At 44.3% G+C, this 21,923-nt stretch overlaps 1 protein-coding gene across 2 annotated transcripts; it reads right to left on the bottom strand.

Moving 5' to 3' along the window:
* Positions 1-11,329: 11,329 nt before the first annotated feature.
* Positions 11,330-14,515, bottom strand: LOC124703961 (protein yippee-like). Of its 2 annotated transcripts, XM_047236195.1 has the most exons (5): positions 14,135-14,298; positions 13,993-14,036; positions 11,895-12,003; positions 11,762-11,817; positions 11,330-11,672 (listed from the first exon to the last, which is right to left on the bottom strand). In XM_047236195.1, exons 1-5 carry the CDS (start codon positions 14,228-14,230, stop codon positions 11,585-11,587), a joined length of 393 nt encoding a protein of 130 aa, XP_047092151.1. In that variant the 5' UTR covers positions 14,231-14,298; the 3' UTR covers positions 11,330-11,584. The 2 variants fall into 2 exon arrangements, with proteins under 2 accessions (XP_047092151.1, XP_047092152.1); XM_047236196.1 differs by lacking the exon at positions 11,330-11,672 and having other exon boundaries at positions 11,758-11,817; positions 14,135-14,515.
* Positions 14,516-21,923: the final 7,408 nt, after the last annotated feature.

The following is a 21,923-nucleotide window of genomic DNA, read 5'->3' as shown; positions in this document are numbered from 1 at the left end:
GAAAAGAAAGTTGATGGACATAGAGGATGACATGCGGGTCCCATGAGCCAGCAGGTTCCTCAACGTTTCAAACGTGGTATGAGATCGAAAGAAAAAGGCAAGTGACCAAATATCAGGAGCCAAAAATAATTCAAGAAAAGAAACATGATTTACATAGAGGATGACATGCGGGTCCCATTTAGCACAGCGGTATCACCGTTTGAGAGGCAGCAGGGGATCGAAAGAAAAAGGCAAGTGACCAAATATGAGGTGTCAAAAAAAATCCAAGAAAAGAAAGTTTTATAGTACATAGAGGATGACATGCGGGTCCCATTTAGCAGTAGCGTTATCACCGTTTGAGAGGCGACAGGGGATCGAAAGAAAAAAGGCAAGTGACCAAATATGAGGTGCCAAAAAAAATCCAAGAAAAGAAAGTTTTATAGTACATAGAGGATGACATGCGGGTCCCATTTAGCATCAGCGGTATCACCGTTTGAGAGGCGGCAGGGGATAGAAAGAAAAAGGCAAGTGACCAAATATGAGGTGCCAAAAAAAATCCAAGAAAAGAAAGTTTTATAATACATAGAGGATGACATGCGGGTCCCATGAGTAAGCAGCTTACTCAACGTTTCCAAGGAGGCAGGGCATCAAAAGAAAAAGGAAATAGACAAAAATCGAGAGAGTGAAAAAAATCCCTAGAAAATAAACTTTTATAGCACATAGAGGATGACATGCGGGTCCCATGAGCCGAGCGGGTTCCTCAACGTTTCAAACGTGGCATGAGATCGAAAGAAAAAAACGCAAGTGACCAAATATCGGGAGCCAAAAATAATCCAAGAAAAGAAAGTTTTATAGTACATAGAGGATGACATGCGGGTCCCATTTAGCGACGAGCGGTATCACCGTTTGAGAGGCGGCGGGGGATCGAAAGAAAAAGGTAAGTGACCAAATATGAGGTGCCAAAAATAATTCAAGAAAAGAAAGTTTTATAGTACATAGAGGATGACATGCGGGTCCCGAGTTAGCGACGGCGGTATCACCGTTTGAGAGGCGGCGGGGATCGAAAGAAAAAGGCAAGTGACCAAATTTGAGGTGCCAAAAAAAACTCCAAGAAAAGAAAGTTTTATAGTACATAGAGGATGACATGCGGGTCCCAGTTAGCAGCAGCGTTATCACCGTTTGAGAGGCGGCAGGGGATCAAAAGAAAAAGGCAAGTGACCAAATTTGAGGTGCCAAAAAAAACTCTAAGAAAAAAAAGTTTTATAGTACATAGAGGATGACATGCGGGTCCCATTTAGCAGCAGCGGTATCACCATTTGAGAGGCGGCAGGGGATCGAAAGAAAAAGGTAAGTGACCAAATTTGAGGTGCCAAAAAAAACTCCAAGAAAAGTAAGTTGATTGCACATAGAGGATGACATGCGGGTCCCATTTAGCAGCAGCGGTCTCAACGTTTCCAAGGCGGCAAGGGATCAAAAGAAAAAGGAAGTAGCCGAGAAATCGGGGGTCAAAAAAATCCAAGAATAGAAAGAATTTTGGTTCATAGAGGATGACATGCGGGACCCATGATCCTGCATCGTAAACGGCTCGATCGGAGAACGTTGAACGAGATGGCGCGATCGAGAAAAAAAACAATGCCGGAGAGGCTGCCATCCGGGCCCTACATCCCTCGGCGGTGCGGATTTGCGTTGACTCGGCCGGCGAACCCGAGATTTCGAGATGCACCACGTCCCGGGCCACCATACGCGACGTTTTGGCCGCTTTCGTCGGGCTAGGTGGCCTCAAAAACGAGAAAAAAAAGTTTTGACATGCACCACGGAGGGACCAAAAATCGTCGGCCATGGTACACCAGCAACCACGGCGCGACTTCAACTTCGTCGGCCATGGCAACTTTTCTTGTAGTGCATGGCGGCCCTCCTCAGCTCCCCCTTCTGGCTCCCTTCGTCATCTGGAAAAATAGGAGTTTTCGTGTAATTCCCGTCAATTGTTGATCTTCCGAAATATTGCGTTCTGACGATGCTTTTTCCAGTAGAATCCGGGCTCCGGTGCGCGATCCTCCAATAATCATGAAACATGCAAAATAGATGAAATAACATAAGTATTATCTCCAAATATGAAATATATCAATGAATAACGACAAATTATGATATAAAATAGTGATGCAAATTGGACGTATCAACTCCCCCCAAGCTTAGACCTCGCTTGTCCCCAAGCGAAACTGAACTCGGTAAACAGGACCACATGTTTATGGAGTGAAGAGTCGATAAATCAAATACGGATAAGAAGCATAATGTTCATTCACACAAGACATTCTAGTAAACAACTTCCTCATATAACTCAACTTGAAACAAGTATAAGGTAATCACAAATAAAGGTGCATAAGAAATCATAATTGGTGATGGCAAACTTTGTTCTTGGTCAGAGAACATTTAACAGATTATACTTATCTATTGAGCAGCGCTCTCATATTAAAGCTTATGTGGCTCATCTTGCATACTCAATCATAATGATCATTGATAACTTTCAAAGCTATATTCATTCAGATAAAACTTGTACTAAACAAGGAAGAATAAAAGACATGATGAAGCAAATCACAATATAAAAGTTTGATCACAACAACTTAAATGCTTGCTTGAGATGGAGGGAAATAGGTGTACTGACTCAACATAAAGTAAAAGACAGGCCCTTCGCAGAGGGAAGCAGGGATTAAATCATGTGCTAGAGCTTTTCAAGTTTTGAAATCATATAGAGAGCATAAAAGTAAAATTTTGAGGGGTGTTTGTTGTTGTCAACGACTGGTAGCGGGTACTCTAACCCCCTTGCCAGACAAACTCTCAAAGAGCGGCTCCCATAAAGTTTTATTTTTGGTTGACACTCCTTCCAACCTTTGCTTTCACAAACCATGGCTAACCGAATCCTCGGGTGCACTGCCAACAATCTCATACCATGAAGGAGTGCCTTTTTATTTAGTTTTATTATGATGACACTCCTCCCCACCTTTGCTTTCTCAAGCCATGGCTAACCGAATCCTTCGGGTGCCGTCCAACAATCACATACCATGGAGGAGTGTCTATTTTGGTTAATTAATTTGGGACTGGGAATCCCATTGCCAGCTCTTTTTGCAAAGTTATTGGATAAGTGGATGAAGCCACTAGTCCATTAGTGGAGGCTGCCTAACAAGACTGAAAGATAAAACACCACATACTTCCTCATGAGCTATAAAACACTGACACAAATAAGAAGTAATAAATTTTGAATTGTTTTAAAGGTAGCACATGAAGTATTTACTTGGAATGGCAGGAAATACCATGCAGTAGGTAGATATGGTGGACACAAATGGCATAAGTTTGGGTTCAGGTTTGGATGCACGAGAAGCATTCCCTCTCAGTACAGGTCTTTGGCTAGCAAGGTTAATTAGCAAGCATAAGAGTTGAGGGAAACAAACAAATATACATGTGATAGACATAATCATGCATCTTTCTTGCAAGCACAAACAATTTTAACTTCAGAATAGTAAGCTATGAGCTAACAAGAAAGGAAGACAATGAAACAACTATATGTATTTCTCTTTTCTACTTAAACCTCAAGGTGTTGTTGCTATTGACCAATGCTAAGTTTGCCAAAACCAAATAGATTTACTCAATGCTCCCAAAGTGGTACCAATACTAAAATCAAGATCAATCATATAGTAGAAATTGCAAACTAAAATAAGGTGTGCAATATGTAAATGATAAGACTTCTCATTAATATTTCATATCGATAACTCACCCCAAGGGATACATAGACAACCAACTAAAGGAGAGATACTTCCTAACTGCAACCCATCTTATATGATAACTTCCCTACTCATGATATGACACTACTTGATAGTAAAAAGTAAAAAGGTGGTGATGATGTGATACCGCGGCACTCCCCGAAGCTTGGAACAAACCAAGGGGATGCCAATACCGATGATGAATTAATCCTTTGGCGATGGTGGTGATGAATTCCTCCCGCGCTTCTTACGGATCTCCTTCGGCTTCAACTTCTCGGCTTGGCAATTCCGCACTAAGACTCGAAGAGATTCATTGTTATCCGAAGTTGGCGGTGGCGACCTTGTGATGGGCATCGAGTAATATTCCAACATTCTACGGAGTCGGTAATTCTCCTCCCTGAGTATCTCCACTTCTCTTCTTAGAGCCCGGTATTGACCACAAAACTCATCGGTAGTCCGTAGAGCTTCTTCCAACACAGGGAAAGAGTCGAGGCCAAGAGCAGGTGGTAAGGGTCCCTGCAAGTTATGAGAGAAAGAACGTCGAGTGTCAACAGATCCCACAAAGATTTGCTTACTCCCAACATCTTGCTGCTCTTGTTTTGACGACACCCTTTTCACTTCTTCCTTCGAAGGCCCTTTGCCCTTGTTGTCGGAGGCCATGGTGCTTCTAGATCAAAAATAGATCCTGGCAGAAACAGCTCGAAACAAAACACGTCGAGAAAACGATATACGGACCTCCAGGGGTCCGGGGGATTATATAGCAGTAATTTTTACGTCAGAAGGAAAGTACCAGATCGAACAAGAGTCGGAGGGGGACAACGAGGCGGTGTCCTCATAGGGCGGCAAATTATGATATATAATAGTGATGCAAATTGGACGTATCAGCTGGCGCTCCCGCCGGTTGTTCTGCCGCCGCTTCGCCATCGCGTCCCAGAACGCGGCGTCAAATCCGCCCCACCTCCACGCACACAAGGTGCTCGACGACTTGCCAGGTAGGCGCGATTGGCCGCTGTTCGTTGCGTCGTCTGCCTCGGCGCAATTTTAACCATTGATTTTGCTTTAGACATGGATAGCGACGATAAGATGCTTGCCCTGCTGCTGGAGGACGAGCAAGCCTTCGACGACGACCTTCGGGAGCATTTGCTGATCATCGCGTCCCTCCAGGACATGGTTGACGCCGAGGGGGAGAAGAGGAAGAGGCCGTGCCGCGGAGGATCAAGGCCGGGGAGAAAGAAGTCCAAGCCCCGGCAGAGGATGGAGGGGCATACCATGCTGCACAACGACTACTTTGCAGATGGTGCAACACATGAAGACAATTTTCGGCGCCGGTACAGGATGAGCAAGGGTCTGTTCATGAGTATCCTCCACGGCGTTCGAGAGTTCAACTCCTACTTCAAGCTCAAGCTCGACGCTGTAGGCGTTGTCAGGTTCTTGTCGACTCAGAAGTGCACCGCCGCCATGAGGATGCTTGCATACGGAGCACCTGCCGATACACATGACGACTACCTTCGCATGAGTGAGTCTATTGCCATTGAGTGCATGTACAAGTTTTGCCGAGCTGTAGTGGGAAAGTTTGGCAAATACTACTTGAGAGGGCCAACTGAGGAAGAGACTGCAAGGATCATGACACAAAATGCTGTCAGAGGATTTCCGGGAATGCTTGGAAGCATCGATTGCATGCACTGGTCATGGAAGAACTGCCTGTTTGCTTGGCAAGGTATATACAAAGGGCGTCATGGATATTGCAGTGTGGTGCTTGAAGCTGTGGCAGATCATGACCTGTGGATTTGGCATTTTTTTTCTTTGGCATGGCGGGATCACACAATGACATCAACGTGTTGCAGCAGTCTCCGATGTTCAGCAGACTAGTGGAAGGGCATGCTCCACCATGCAACTATGATGTCAATGGCCACCAATATACCAATGGCTATTATCTAGCCGATGGTATATATCCAAAATGGGCCACTTTTGTCAAAAGAATCTCGAATCCATCAGGTCTGAAGAATTCCCACTTTGCTACGCGACAGGAGGCTTGCAGGAAGGATGTCGAGCGGGCATTTGGTGTGCTTCAAGCACAATTTGCCATTATCCGGTACCCTGCTCTAAGCTGGTCTCACGATCAAATGTGGGAGGTGATGCAGGCTTGTGTGATCGTGCACAACATGATCATCGAGGATGACCGCAAGAATCATGTTAAGACACATGTTGGTCCCTATGAGTGTGAGGGCCCTCTTGCGGAGGTTGATCATGAGTTGCCTGCAGATTTTGCTGATTTCTTCGTCATGCACGCAGAGATCCGTGACAGCAATGTTCATGATCAACTTCAAGCTGATCTCGTTGAGCATTTGTGGAGGATCGAAGGAAATGCCGCGGCACCTTGATCTAGCCCTATTTATTACATTTATTTAGTTGTTTTATTGTTTGTTGTATTTTAATTTGAAAACTATCTCCTCAAACATATTTATTCCTATGTTATATTTGATAAATGATTGTGTGTTAAAAAATATTTAAAAAAATGTTTGGGGACGGCGTTTGGGGGACGTGGCTGGGGAGCGACGTTCCCCAAACACGGCACGAATAAAACACGTCCCTAAACGCTCAATCCGGCGCGGTTTGGGGAACACGATGGGAGATGCTCTAACATTTACTAGAAGTACTCCGTACATTCAATGATATGTCTAATGATTTTAATTTCGTAGCACTCCGTCGATTCCAAATGATTTTAACATTTACTAGTAGTTGCCATTGATTCATCTACATTCACATGTGTCAAAATTTGCACCGTTTGACTTTTTGACAAAATTATATAACGGAGTGCAGTACTACCCTATCCAGAGGAGTAGAGGCTGCCGACTGCGTGGCAGGGCTGTTGTTCCAGTGGATGCGCTGCTTCGTGTCAATCACGCCTTGATCGTAATCATAGATCGAGCATCCAGATCTGTTGATAAACACTGTTGTCGTACTCTCGAGAAAGATAATGACTGTTTGCTGTCTTCCTTCCCTTGCACTCCCTCTAGGCCAGCTACGCCGGCGTGTATTCTACTCTCGTTCCACCACTAGCAGTCCCGCCCATCCCGTGATCCTAGTTTAGATAGACATAAACCCTTGCTCATCGTCGGTGATGACAAGTCGACGACAGTATGACAAAGACTAGGTTATCTTCTCTAACCGCACACGTGTGCGGTGGCGCGCCTGCAACAGTGCAACCACGAGGATTAGTCGGACCGGTTAAGGACAATTCCCTTTGGTTTACACGTCACGCGTTCGCCGCAATCCTAACCTGGTAACCTTAACCGTTTGTAGGTTTGCCCCATGTGTGCAAATTCTTAGAGCATATCTAACAGAGCCTGTAAATCCGGAACTGAACTTTTCCGGCCAATTTACGGGTTCCGGGCCGAAAGTGGCGCAGAACGGAGCCCGAAACAGTGGGCCGATCCGTATAAGAAGTTCGGAGGCTCGAGAAACTGGAGCGTCGACCCGTATAAATACAGGCCGCGGAGGGAAATAGGGTTCCAAAACCCTACTCCCTCCGCCACGTCCGCCCCTCCGCCACGCGCACGGTTCGACTTCTGGCGAGCAATCGCGGAGCCACCGCCGCTTCTCCACTCTCGCCACCACCACCGTGACCGCATGGCTGGGGCGAACAGCGGTGGCAGGGGAGGCGGGCGGATTAGCGAGAGCAACTCTCCACCGCGCCCCCATCTTCCAGTCCGAGGCCGGGCGGCGCAAATGGAACCGCTCGGAAGGCGCTCGGAAGTGCAGCGAGCGTCGCTGGACCAACTGGGGTCTGACGCCACCGGGAAGCTCGCGCGCTACGCGAATAGCGGCGAGGGGTCGTCCTCGGCCGTGTACGGGCGTGCGCAGTGGCAGCCCGCCGCGGACAGCAGCAGCGACGAGGAGGAGGAGGTGCCGGTGCGCAACCTCCAGTTGCAATCGGGGGACTACGGCCTCAACGACGAGGAGGAGGCGACGGCGGTGTAGCACGTGGCCGTCATCTCCGCCACTGAGGCGCGCGCGCTTCTGCCGTGAGGAGGCGGAAGCCGTCCGTGCCGTGCGCGAGTACGAGGCCGCGCAGAAGGAGGCGGTCGTCCACCGCGTGAAGCAGGAGGTCGTCGACCTCGACTCCGAGTAGGCCGCTGACGGCGTAGTCTTCCGCAGAGCGCACAGTAGGTCGCCGCCGGTCAAATTAGTTTACTTTTGGAGTCGGCGACCACCTCAAATGCAATGTATGTTCATATGTATCGAATTATGCCCCAACTATGTTTGAATTTCTCTTTTTAAGCTTGTTTGCGATGATCATTTTACCGGCAAATTTTGAATTCATTGTTTTTCGGTTCCGAATACGGGTGCTGCTGCGCCACGTCCAAAACCGCTCGTAATTTGTTTTTTGGGAGACTGAACTAACTTTTTCTGTTCCGAAAAATAAGGGATATGCTAGACATGCTCTTAGTTATAGCATATCCAAGGCAAGTCCCTGAAATCTGTCCAAATGTTATCTAATTTGCTAGCTCGACAAAACTTTTGTTGTAAGTCACGAGGTAGCAAACGAAGAGGAGAGAGGGCATATGCGACGGGTGATTCGGGAGCGAGATTGCACATGATTACTCATGTATGTGTCCTCTGCAGTTGAAGATCCCTACTTTTGTTGTAAGTCACTACAAATGATACGCATGTCCAGGGTATATATGAGTTGCAAGTCTTTCCCTTCGGGGCCCTTGTAGGCTGGTTTTACATAGAAAGCCGGTCCTAGGTTTTACAAGTAAAGCCTTAGACGGTATGTAAGAGAACCAGACTAATCCAGATAACATGCCGTGTCTTGTACTCCAAGATGAAAATATCACTTGGGCTTCACGCGGACTCCATCTTGAACCTTTCATAAGTCGTGTGGACCTTACTCTTCCTACTAGCGGGCTGGGCCACCCGGTGTGTCGGCTGCCTCAACTATCACATGGGCCACCATGGCTTGATAGGATTTATCCATGCCTTGGGCCTACCCATTCAGCCCCACTCTATCTTCTTCCTCCTACCGGCCACGCTAACACCATTGACAATTCCGCGCTTGAGCTTACATCTCTCCCCCCCCCCCCCAAAAAAAAAACCTCCAGAGCTCTTATAATGGCGCCGAAGACAAAGAAAGGGCAATCTGACGAAGGAGGGGAAAGAGAAACCACCCAAGGGACTATGGCATCCCTCCACAACGGAGACTCAGATCTTTGAACCTCGAAAACGAGGTGTTTTCCCGTCCAAGGCGGATTGCTCGTGTGACGCCTCGCTAGAAGATCTTCCAACGGGACCTGAGGAGGGCGGAAGGATGATGCTAACCACCACCATCGACCATGGAGTATCGTTCAACCAAGCTTTTCAAGACATTCAACAAAAAATGTTTATTTTATTCAACAAAAAAATGTTTATTTTAAGCTTGAGAAAAGAGGGAAATGTTATTTAAACCTTAAAAATTATGCTGGAGTACAAATTTATTCAACACAAATAAAAATGCTTGAGGAACACATGCCCAAGCTTAGGATTTTGCAAGCCCACTTGGTGAGCTCATTGTGGTGGAGGATAATTCCCATAGTTCCATTGGCTGCTCTAATGAGTGAACTGGGAATTAAGTTCGATGGCGTTGTCTCAAAGGTTGATGGCGAAGTTGCTCAGGTTCTCAATGATTCCTTCGAGTGCATACATGTCCTGGTAGGTGGTGAAGTCATGGAGTGGTTATTGCTCCTGTTCTGGTCCTTGAGGTTCTTGTTCAACCTCCTCTTCTCCTTCGGGTTCATCTTTCATGATGATGTCACGGATGCAAAATACACTGATAAAACCAAAAGGGCACTACTCTTGGCATGCAATAGGATTCACACAAAAAAATACTTGTTTACACCTAATATACTGGAAATTTCTATTAGTCATTACCAAACTATAGAAGTGTACTCTATAAATATATATTAGAGTATTACTACTAGACTTGCGCAATGTAGAAGCACACTTTAAAGAGTTCGAAGATACTTAATAAACAAATTTATATGACCATATATTGTACACATAAGTGTGTCAAAACTATACCGTGAATAAATGTAATTTTCATCTTTTATTTTTTACTTGCATTCACGTGGAGTTCAATACAAGTTAAGAGTATGATTAATGTTCTATAAATAAAAAATATGTTGAGAATTTAGTGATAGAAGCAATTGTAAGAAAGAAAAAAAAATTAGTATAAATGGTATGTTAGCATGAGCTTTGCTTCGGAGATAGTGTCTTTCTCTAAGAATTCCCCAAACCATATTTTGTGTTGTTTTAAGAAAAAAAGACACATACCTTCTAATAAAATAAGTTTAAATTTGCCGCAAAAAAGAAAACTAAGATAGAATGTAATAAATCACTGGAGATCTGTAATGACAAATTCTGGTGTGTGCCACTACCGATACACCTACGCCCATGGTACATATGCACAAAATAAGATTGATGTCTTACATGCCATGAGACCATGTACCATATGCATTTTTTGTGACATATATTTGTGTCTACCCTTTTCATATATTGTATTGCATTGAGATTGACGACTAATTTTAAAGAAAATTATTCAAACCAATTGCATGTGTGCTGTGACACGTGCAACAATCCAGCCACGAGAGCCCGTCGCACATGTTAAGAACAATCTCCTCCTGGTTACACGTCATGCTTTCGCCAAAATCATAATCTAGTAATCTTTTTTCTTGAACATTTTTCTATATGTAACCCTTTCGGCACCCTAGAAGGAAAAGAGTGCGTCTGGGACCTAACCTACTACCCGACATCACAATAAGGTTACATCGTTTACGAGCTTGCTAAGAATTAACCTAGGAGGCTCATCGATCCAAGTACACGAATTATCAGAACTAAAAAAACTCTAGCAAGCTCATGTGCTACCTGATTAGCTTCGCTATCAGAATCTAGTAATCTTAATCCTTTGTAGGTTAGTGGCATGGGCGCGTGCCTAAATTCTTGGTTTAGATGGCGCTAAAATCGATAATACAAGACCCCACCATGTTGCCTGTATTGAAGTGTTTCACGTTGCTTTCAGCCGTGAACTTTTATGAGCCCCACGAATCCTACCCAGACAGAGCGAGGCGAGTCCAGCAGGCAGGCACCCAGCCAACCGTACGTAGAGGTAGACATCACGGTAGGCACCAAAATGGAAGAGCGATCTACTCGATCGTTCCGATCGTGGCGTAGGATGGCGTTGACGTGTCCAGCGAGGTCGGCAGGGACACGAAGGTGCTGCTCCCCATCAGGGCATTATACTGTGTCTCCCGATGGTGATGGCGGTGTATCGTAGACTGGTTTTTTCAGTGGTATACCATACATACACTACGTTATTTTTGGTGGTATCATACAGACTGGCCCAGTATGTTGTGGGCTGTGTCATGCAACTGGGCCCGCACCATCAGGGCATGTTGGTAAAGCGTAGCCCAAACGGCCACACTGCACATCAGATGACATCCTTTTATTTCCTTCAGCCCTTGGCTGTTGTAGCAAAGAATGAAAATTCCTTTCAAAAGAAGAATGGATAATTCAGTTCAAACAACAGGTAGTAATACTTATATAAAATAAACAGGTAGTAATACTTCAGAACCATAATTTTTATTCAGTCATTAGACCCTGCCATTCCAGGAACACAACAGCCTTTTAGGAGCTACAAGATACATTCATATACAGAAGGTAGACCTCCCCGATAGCTTGCGGGGATGATATCACCTAAAATTAACAATTTACGCCAGGGATGCTTTTGAATGGAAGCGAAAACCCCAGGTAACTAAGACCAAACACTCAGGTTATTTACAGATATGACAAGTTTGGGCAATGTCGAGTTGTGTGCTTCATTGGTCGTCGGCGTCGCTTCCGCCCACATGATGGTCATGTGTGATTCCCCAGTAGTGGCTCCCATCAGGCCCTGACACCTTGAACCTGCTCAATGCCCGAACAAGGTTCACCTCTTAAAACCTGGGTTCTTACATTTGTTTGAACACTATCACAGAACATGTTAAGGTGGTCACCTCTCCAGAATAAATTTCCCTTCCTTGTACCTCTGGTTCTTCTCATGTGCAGCCTCCTAGAGTAGCGGCACCATACAGCTTAGAGGACAGGCAATGCAAAAGATATTGCAAAATGACCATCACGAAACCTTACATATTTCCATCCAACTATGGATCCACAACCAACACAGAAGATATCTGAAACAGTATGCATTCCTGTCATCATCAGTCGATCCTCTTTTACTCCGGATGTAACATTGACACTGCCAGAACAGGCACGAGTTAATCACAAATCTGCAGGAGGAAGCATACTGTAGGGAGTACAACTCATTGGAGGATACGACAACTCATGATATACCAAAAACTTGTGAATAGATTTAAAAAAATGGAGTAAAATTTGCTACCAGACTACTAAACGCTATATTTTCTTGCTTTAGATGGTAACAAAATTCATAAAACTGTTGGAGCACTGATAAATTCAAGAGCAAGAACACAGTACAGATTATTTACGTTAATTTGCTATTTCCATGTCTACTTATTTCTCAGTCAACCGAGTTGCACATCATGAACTCTGCAATTTCACTAGAAGTTGTGTGCAACTCTAGGCCTACAAACGCCTAACTGCCTAGTTGCACATTTTCAAAGCTAGAGTCGCACACAATTTCGAAAAAGTGTAACAACCTAGCTAACCGTAAGGTAGGGAATCAGCTTTCTAGATTGTCGGCTGAGAAATGAACACTTTCCACAGCACCTGACGTTTGTAAAATAATCACCATTTCCCTACCAGGCTACTAGCATAATATACTGGTGTATTCACTGTATCAATATATGTAGACCTGTATTTCTTTTCAAAGCCAATGGAGATACGTGTTTTCCCGATGATTAAGCTATCTTGTTCATTTCCTGGTTAGGGACGGGCTTTATTCAGATCCTAATGGAGGAGATAGGTGGTGTATATGACGGAAGATCTTCATTACCAGTTTGGTGACCCAAATCTCAATCTCTGTTTTTAACGGTGGTAAGGGTTCAATCAAAGTTAACATGTTTTATATATTTACTTTTGATGTGTTTCGCCTTAGATGAGATAAAAAAGAACCAAAGTTAAACCACAGGGAGAACCCTTGAACCAGCCAGTAGGTAAGAAAGGATAAGCCTAGATAGTGACCAGGGACAACTTGGTTCAACGCATCTAAGGTACAAGAGAATAACTAAAGGTCTGTTCAACCTTTAAAACTCTTATCAACTACGGGCGATATCTTTCTGATATTAGGGTGGCAACCTCTTTGATCCCATGGATTCTTTTTGGGACACTCCCTACTGTCCCTGCTCCGATGCAGACAGCAAGTTTAAAGAGCGAAAAGGAGTCTAATAATGGGGGAAAGACCTTGCACATTCCACCGCTATCTTCCATTTCCACTAATGAACATCGGTATCGGTATCCAACAGTAACTAGTAGGTGGTATAATTGATATACTTGACAGTACAAAGCAAGCTTGTTGATCCAGCAAACCAGAGGGATGAACACAAAAGTTTGGCAACAGATGGAATTGAAGGTTTAAAAGGTACATGAACATCTAGTCACTGTATTGTTGTGAGCAAGTAACTTTAGCTATTTGGGGTTGCATCGGAGATCAAATTCAACCTAGCCAGGATGGAGAACCTTAGAATCAGAACCAGCCTGCACTACTACCCGAGCATCGAAAGCCATGCTTGCACCTCCAGCATCTCCAGCATACAACGCGTATCAATCCCTCCTTGAAAAGAAGAACATGAACACGAAAACGTGAGCAAAAAAAGTGCTGAAACCACCATTCCCTGCCCCTTGGATTCTCTGCCCTTTCTGTTCAAGAGAGATTTTGGCTTCATATTTTAGCTACTGGATAACTACAGCATATAGCCATCCCACCCAACGTAGCATGCACAATCTAGCGCAGCCTAGACGGTTCCTTCTTCCTACTCGATTTATCTTCTCCTCATCCCAATAGCGGCTTTGGCCTGTGAATAGCAGAGCACACGTTACCAACCCTGCAACAAAGTTCCTAATTCTCGTTGCTCTTCGTGGTCGTTGAACGGAGTAGGTGAGGCGTCCTAATCCGTGGCCTTGCAGAAGGCCCTGGCAGACCGGGTGGACGAAGAAAAGACGGGGGCCGCATTCCGCCCCAAATTCCAGTTCACAAACCGCTGCGGCGCACGCGGGCTAAAATCCAGCCGGCTCGACGAACAAATCGATGCGAAGAGAAGGGGCCACTTACACCCGGTTGAAGAGGTACGCCTTGCCGTGCTTGGAGTGGAAGGACTGCAAGAAACGGAAACACGCAAATTCGCTGTCACATCCGGCATGGCGCGCGAACAACAGCAAAGAAACAGGGGATTCGCGAGGGGAGGTGAGGTGACCTTGGAGATGATGTCTGCGGCGAGGCCGAGGTGGGTGCGGCAGAACTTGCAGCTGTAGGCGTTCCCGTCCAGGTGCATCAGGAAGAGCCGCCCCATCGCCTCCGCCTCCGGCTCCGGCCGCTGTCGAATCCTCCAGCCCGCGCACGATCGATCGGGACAGTCCAATCGCGATCGCCTGCGCGCGCCTCCGAGCCCAGCGCCCGAGATTAGCGGGAGGGGGGAAGGATTGGCCGCTTTTGGGAGCTTGCTTCTGCGGTTCGGGCAGAGAGGGCAGCAGGTAGCTCGCGAGATGGGGGATGGGATTGGGAATGGTCGGGAAGGGATGAGAAGGTGGAGGAGTGAGAGTGAAGCGTGGGTGGGTGCGTCACACATGCCGGCCACTGCATCCGGCCACGTCAGCACTACGGCTTTATTACCACATCGCGCGAACGACGGGCTCGCAAGTTGTCTGCTTCGCACCATCACATGGTTTTGAGTTTGACGTGTTTTAAACTTTTCATGTTTATCAGAAGATGCTCTTTTGTTTTTACCAGCTAAGTTTTTTTTTTCAAATGCAAAAAAGGAAAAAAAAAAAGTAAATCCACAGAAGAATCCATGTTCATATATTCTTAGCATGACTTGATCTTGTAGTAATAAGAAGAAAGATCAACTCCTCCAACACCACCATGACAAATTTGTGGAGGAATTGGAGACCGGTGAAATTTTCCAGCAAGAGGAAAAAATCAAGACACTAGTCTTGCAAGACCTCGTGACATCACCAAACTTTGGTTCGTCTTCAACTAATGTGGATCTCTATATTCGAGATTTTGGAAAACATTTGTGAAGATGGAGAGAGCGAGCAAGAACCAAAGCATCGGGTTTGATAGAGAGGAGACAAGACTTTGAATTTGTTCTTATAATGCATCTTATGATTAGAGTCTTGGAGAAGAAGACCCAAGAATTGCCACAATGCTTGCAAAGGAAAAAAATCAGAACATTGTTCATAATATTGGGTTGATTGGATCAGTATTGTCGAATGTGAATAACATGAGGGAAAATTATTGGAGAGATATTTTTGAAGAAGTGAAGATCTTCTGTGCTAGTAGGAAAATTATTGTGCCAAATATGGATGACACAATACCACTTAGAAGCCGTTCAACGGGTTGTGGAGCAAAGTTAGCAAGCTGCTACAATCATGACATTTTAAATGTTATTTTGTATCAGATTCTAGTTGAGTTAAAGCATCACTTTGCTGAAAAATCAACTCAGTTGTTGAGATGTATTGCTTGTATTGATCCTAAAAATTATTTTGCCAACTATGATGGAGACAAACTAATTGAACTTGCCAAGATTTATGCTGCCGATTTCTCGGAATATGTGTGTTTTACCTTAAGGGAACAACTTGCCACATTTGTGGTTGACGTGAGAAGCGATGAAGAGTTCTCAAGGTGTAATGATCTTCGCAATCTTGCTATAAAGATGGTTAAACTGATATACGCACGTGCTACCCATTGGTGTATCACCTCATTGAACTTGCCTTGATGTTGCATGTTGCCACCGCGACAGTTGAGTGGGCTTTCTCGACTATGAATATTATCAAGATCGAGTTGAGGAATAAGATGAATGATGAGTGGGTAGATCATAACATGGTATGCTACATTGTGCGAGGCATTTTCGCTGACATTCAAGATGACACCATTTTGCGGCGTTTTCATGGTTACAATAACCGACCATGCCAATTAACCAAAACAATAGTATGACTTCGCGAGTTGCTGGTATGTTATTGATTATGAAATTCAGCTTCCGTATAATATCATTTATATTTATGATGTTTGTTCTACACATATGCAGATTGATATCTCAAATGGATGGTCCACGAATCGTGGCTACGATATGTCAACTGCAAAGATATCTCAACATTTTGATGGTATTTCTAGATAGGATGCAATAATTTATCGATTTTGTTCATCGATTAGCTATTTATGTTTCTGTCTACTATTGCAATGTACTTTTACTGTGGTGAATTTTGTTTACGATGGAGTAGATTTTTTTCTTGCAATTAGTTAACACCCTCTTTCATCGTTTCTGGCTCCACCACTGTCTATAGTCACCGCTCCAACTTCCAAGGCCAAGTTACTAGGCCCATATACAAGCCAAAGCGGAGTAGGAAGATAACAAGTTGTGTATAAACATTCAACCATATCATACATGCCTCCATCTCCTAGTGTATTGTCCACAAGGTTGATGGCTTGCCCCCTAGCCGTTCCTCATGGAAACTTGTTGCTACGCATTTTGAAAGGACGAGATGTCGCCTAGAGGGGGGGGGTGAATAGGCATTTTAAAAACTTTTACGGATTTGGCTTGTAAGAATGCGGAATTAAACTAACCGAGCTAGCCCAGTCGTGCCGGGTCTCAGACCGAGCTAGCCGGCAACTGTCGGGCGAGGCGCCGGGCTAGGACTGAGCGGCTTCAGGGCTTACAGTATATGAGCCCGTATGTCACCGGAGCAGGAGCCGGCGTGTGCCGGGAGGTCCGGTCCACAGGGCGGCGGCGCCGGGCCAGGCACCGGGCCGACCGGTTGAAACTCACCGAGCAACGGTGCTAGGCTCCCTGGAATGTGCACAGATGGCACCGGTCCTAGGGCCGGTCGACGCCGGGCTAGCCGGTGAGACGGCCGACACTGCCGGGTGTGGGACCGGAAAATACAGGAGCCCTAAAGACCTTTTCTTTTCCTTTTAAACGGATAATTCTCCGAACTCCGATTGACATGAAATATGAGACTCCTCACAGGATATTTTTAGATGATTCTAGAGAGGGAGTCTCCCACCGTCAAGAAACGGTGAAGACGTCCAAACTCGAGAACACAATAGAAGATGCATGCGGATTCCGTTTTCGATGAACTTGGGCTTGTTGTAAAGCTAGCAATAAGCTCAAGAACCTCTCACAGAGAAACACCAAGAAGTAATAGGGATATGCAAAGCATGCAAAGGGTTGAGCTCCCTAAGACGATGTGATCAAGTTACCCAACCGAAAGTCCCTCTTGATAGTGCGGCTATCTATCCTATAATCCGGTCTCCCAACAACCACCTTGAGACTGATAAAAGGAAAACGTAGCAAGGTCATACCTTTGCCTTGCACATCCCGCTTGGTATTGATGATAACTCTTCAAGCTCCACTCAAGCCGGAACGCCTCACTTGATCATTGTTGCTTCGTGAAGACTCACAAATGCTCCCCCATACACCATGATGGGAAAGCTCCATTGATGCACATCTTCACATGTCCATTATCACCAAATGGACGGCAAGCTTCAAGCATATGATCCTCTTGAGATGCTCAACTTGAACTTTCCCAACTCAACCTTGACGACGATCACCACTTGACGTCATCCTCTCATGGGCTATATGAGATCTCACTTTTTATGCATGCCCATGGAAAGATACCTAACCCACATAGACAACACAAGAGAACATATATGATGGATTAGTTCATAAAGCATAATTGACACGGCTTACCATACCACATGACTTCTCGGGGCACATTCTTCATGCTTCATGTGTTGACCAAACTTGAATCTATTTTTCACTCTTTGTATTGCTTAACCTTGTATCTTTTCATGCTCTATCATACTATCTTGAGGTGTATATAGAATTCTTCATTTGTTTGCATGCTCTAAATCTTAGTCAACCATAGCTCAACTTATGAGACTATCATGACACCGACTTAGAGCCATAACTTGAATTCTTCACTTGGAATCAAGCACTCAAGATCTTGATCATTCATTGCTTATCACATAAGCTAGAGCATGGCTACTATTGAGTTCCACATAAGAACTCCATCTTCATTTCTTCTTCTTGATCATATCACATATATATCTTCAAATCGATGATCTTGATGCTAATACAAAGGTATATCTTTATCTTCATGGCATCCATACTTGAATCCAACACATGGAATACAAGTAGTACCTATGAAATATTCCTTCATATAAACTCAATGGAAACATTAGTCCATAGTGGTTGTCACTAATTACCAAAACCACATCAAGTTTTTGGAACAAGTGCAACACAATCAATTCTGTAACAGCTTGCCCATGACCTGTAATGGGTACATGCCCTTATCATGGGAGCATTGAGATGGCCATAATCAATCACCATAACCTAACAGTAGAATGACATGAGAGATAAAATACATTGTCATTTTGGTGTATCATACCCATTTTCAACACTTCAATAACTTGGTATTCAGCTTCATCCCTAAAATCTAGTGCATACTAATTTCATCCCTCAAATTCGGTGCAAAACTATATGTCATGGCAAATGGTCTAGTTTTGGGTGCCCGACGCGTAGTATGATAATAGTAACACTAAGTGTCAAGTATGTTGGATGAGAAAAGATATAACTGAAAGTGCATGGAGCCTCCATGTGCGGTTTTGGTAATTAATGATAATCTATATGGACTAATGTATGCATTGAGTTATATTTATAAGATTTTTCCATATGACCATTTGTTGGCTAATGAGTGAATTTTATATAGTGTTTTATGCCTACCTTTTGTTTATAAACTCCCTCATCACATGCTCCATCTAGTGAGAATTATATCCAATATGCAAGATTACTTTTTTCCATTCATTTTCATGCGAGCTTTGCATAACTAGTAGTTTCATTAGGATTTTATTACTTTTATTTGTATCTGGTGTGTGTGTGTGTATAGGTATTCTGGACATTTATGAAAACAGTGAAAGGAGCTAAGAGGAGGCAATATGGAGGAGTTACATGCACCGGGACTTAGCCACTACCATGGCGTTGTATCCCTCGTCCATACAAATCCAACGAGTCGAAGAACACCCCTATTCGGGGTTCATATGAGGAAATAACACCCAATTACATTATGGGCGTAGTGGGTGCATGTACCACCCTCCGTTGGGACCGTAACGTCAAACCGACCGTCTTTTGTGAAAGGGGTATATGTGCATTTGAGGCGGAACTCCCAAGGAACACCAACCAAAGCTCTAGGATCCTAGTTAAGGTGGGGAACCCTAGCCACCTCCATCAATCCTCCCCACACGCCTCCATGGCGGAGACCTACCATCGTAACACCTCCATTGATAGATCTTAAACACCACCACACCATCCAAGGGAGAGGAGAAGAAGGCTTGGGACAAGGAGGCCTCAACATCAACCTTCATCAATGCCATCACCATCTATGCGCTTGTTGTTGATCCCTCCATCCGGCGCGTTGTAATTCCAAACTCTATTGTGGATTTGACGTCGATCCCTCCATCTGTCACATTGTAATTCCAAACTCTAATGTGGATCCCTACATGTATCAATTTGTTCATTCATCCATTTGTATTCATACGATGTATTTTGCCCATATGCATAAGTTGTTTAGTTGGGCATATGGATAAACCCTAGTATCACTATGGATTGAAATAAATATTACATTCTCTTCAATTGTATTATTTATGTAGTGAACTTCTTTAGTGATGTTGTGTGAATCTCGATTGCACGATATTTTGTCCCTTTGGACATTGGAGGTATTCATCATTGTACGAAGTTGGTGGTACGTGGGCGTCAGTGACAACATGTGCCACCTCTGTCAACTATGTACTAACAAGATATCATGGGGATCCAAGAGTGGATATCCATAACTATGGGAAGATCCTTAATTACTAGTGTACTCCGACTACTAGGTTTAGGAGGATTAGTGGTGGGTATGTGGGGTGCATATTAACACAACTGAGTGCACCTTTATGTGGGACTCGGCCAGTACACACATTGTACAGGGACATCATATATCCTAATCATATCTTAACTACGCTAGTGGTGATTCCAGACCTCCATGATGTCTTCATCTTTCTCTTAGTTTACTTTCAGTTTTAGCTTACTTTAAATTGTTCTTTAATTTTTGTTCTTAGTACATTACTACTTTACACTATCTGGTTGATTACAACAACTCCATAGTAACTTATAGAATAGTCTATTTCCAAACCACGGTTTGAGTGCGAAACATGGATTCATGTTGTGATAACGTACGTAGTTGCGAGGTTGTGTAGTTTTAATACGAAGAAGCTCTTGTGGACGATACTTTAGGGATATATTTGTTGCTATTTGTACTACAATTATCCTATTGTGGTGCAGGAAATCGAGTCATCATTGACGTCAAAGTTGGAAGTGAAGAAGATCAAATGACGACCAAGATGTTCAAGGTGTGATCCAAAGAATGGACATGTGATAGTTGAGTGTATTGGAACCATGTTTGAACATGAAGAGTGCGCCAACATTCACAGTTTAACTTTACTTTAAGACATCATCATTATGAAGAAAGAAAAAAATGATGATTCGAGATTGATTAAGTTGAAGTGCAAGTCAAGAGGAGCTATCTAGAAGAGATTATATGTTTGAAGCTTGCCATATATTTGGTAATGATGAATATATGAAGACTAGTATAAATGCCCGTGCGTTGCCACGGGTACTCAAAATTCATTTTTAGTGCACATATATAATTCACAACTCACTATGAAAATCCAAAATAAATTAGGGATATCATAATGTACAACATGATAATACTGAACGCAATAACAAAACATCATTGTTGTGCATCTGCATGATTCCAAGTTCTAGGCCACGAGACATTTTCAGAATCTAGGCCCCCGAGGTGATGCAACTCAGCGCTCTATGATGTCGTTGTTGATGTTGTTCGTGTTGCGCCACCGTGTGCTACTGCTGGTCATGCTGCCGCTGATGGTAGTGCTCATGTCCTGGCCACCGTTCCTGCACATGCTTCTTATATAGCCAAAAAATTAAAGAGATAGATATGAGAGAAGATACCAGATGGAAGAAAGAGAGGCACGATTTAACGGGCATGTGTGTTCAAGCACATGCATCCTCACTCCTCGGGCATTTGTTATCCGCTAGGAAGAGAAGAGGAGCGAGAGGGTTGCCGGCGGAGAGAGATCGGGAGGCTTGGGATGGCCCTCCTCCTGCTCGTCGATCCGACGAGCTGCCATCTTCCCAGTTTCCTTCCGCACCGCGTGCCTCAGTACCGGCCCCACGAGTCCAGAGTGTTGGTGAACCATGCCCGGTCCCAGTGGCGGAGCTAGGGTTAGAGCAAACCCCGGGCCAAAAATTTAGCCCAGAAAAGCTACTCTAAAAAAACGCATGCAATAGCATAAAATGTTTAGTATAATTTTAAAAATAAACATATAATTTCAACTGGGATCCAACAACACACAAATAAAAGATCACAAAAGACTAAAAATTGTAATAAGGAATAGTACTCTCTCAGTCCATGAATACTTGTTGTAGATAAATATAGACACGGTTTAGTATATATTTTGACTAAACTTACTATTAGTATTTAAGCCGGAGGGATTAAAAATAACAGTTCATTTTTGACAGTATTTAATAAATTAAACTAAGACACATAGATGAATACAGTTAGTCAGTTACCTGCTAGCTAGCTTGATCAAAGGAGGAGCAGCGCCCGAGCCGAGTCAATTTCCTAGTACAGTTGTTGAGTGAAGCGTATTATGATTTATGAAAAGCAAAGTCGTAGAGTATATACACACAACACCGCTCCGGCAAGCAGCAATTAATTAAGCTGCACCGGCCGGCAGTTGCGTTCCCGCGACGAAAAGACGGAGGCGGTCATGCAGGGCGGGAGCTCGCGGAGAAGGAGATGCGCTGCCCGGGCCAAATCGGAAATCTGTAATGGCAGTTGGCCGGGAAAAATGTTGCACCCCGGGCCATGGCCCCTCTTGCCCGGGGTGTAGCTCCGCCCGTGCCCGGTCCTCCATGATCATCGTCG

Source organism: Lolium rigidum, chromosome 3 (assembly GCF_022539505.1).
Source record: "Lolium rigidum isolate FL_2022 chromosome 3, APGP_CSIRO_Lrig_0.1, whole genome shotgun sequence".
Lineage (NCBI taxonomy): Eukaryota > Viridiplantae > Streptophyta > Magnoliopsida > Poales > Poaceae > Lolium > Lolium rigidum.
This window is presented reverse-complemented; position numbering and strand designations above follow the sequence as displayed.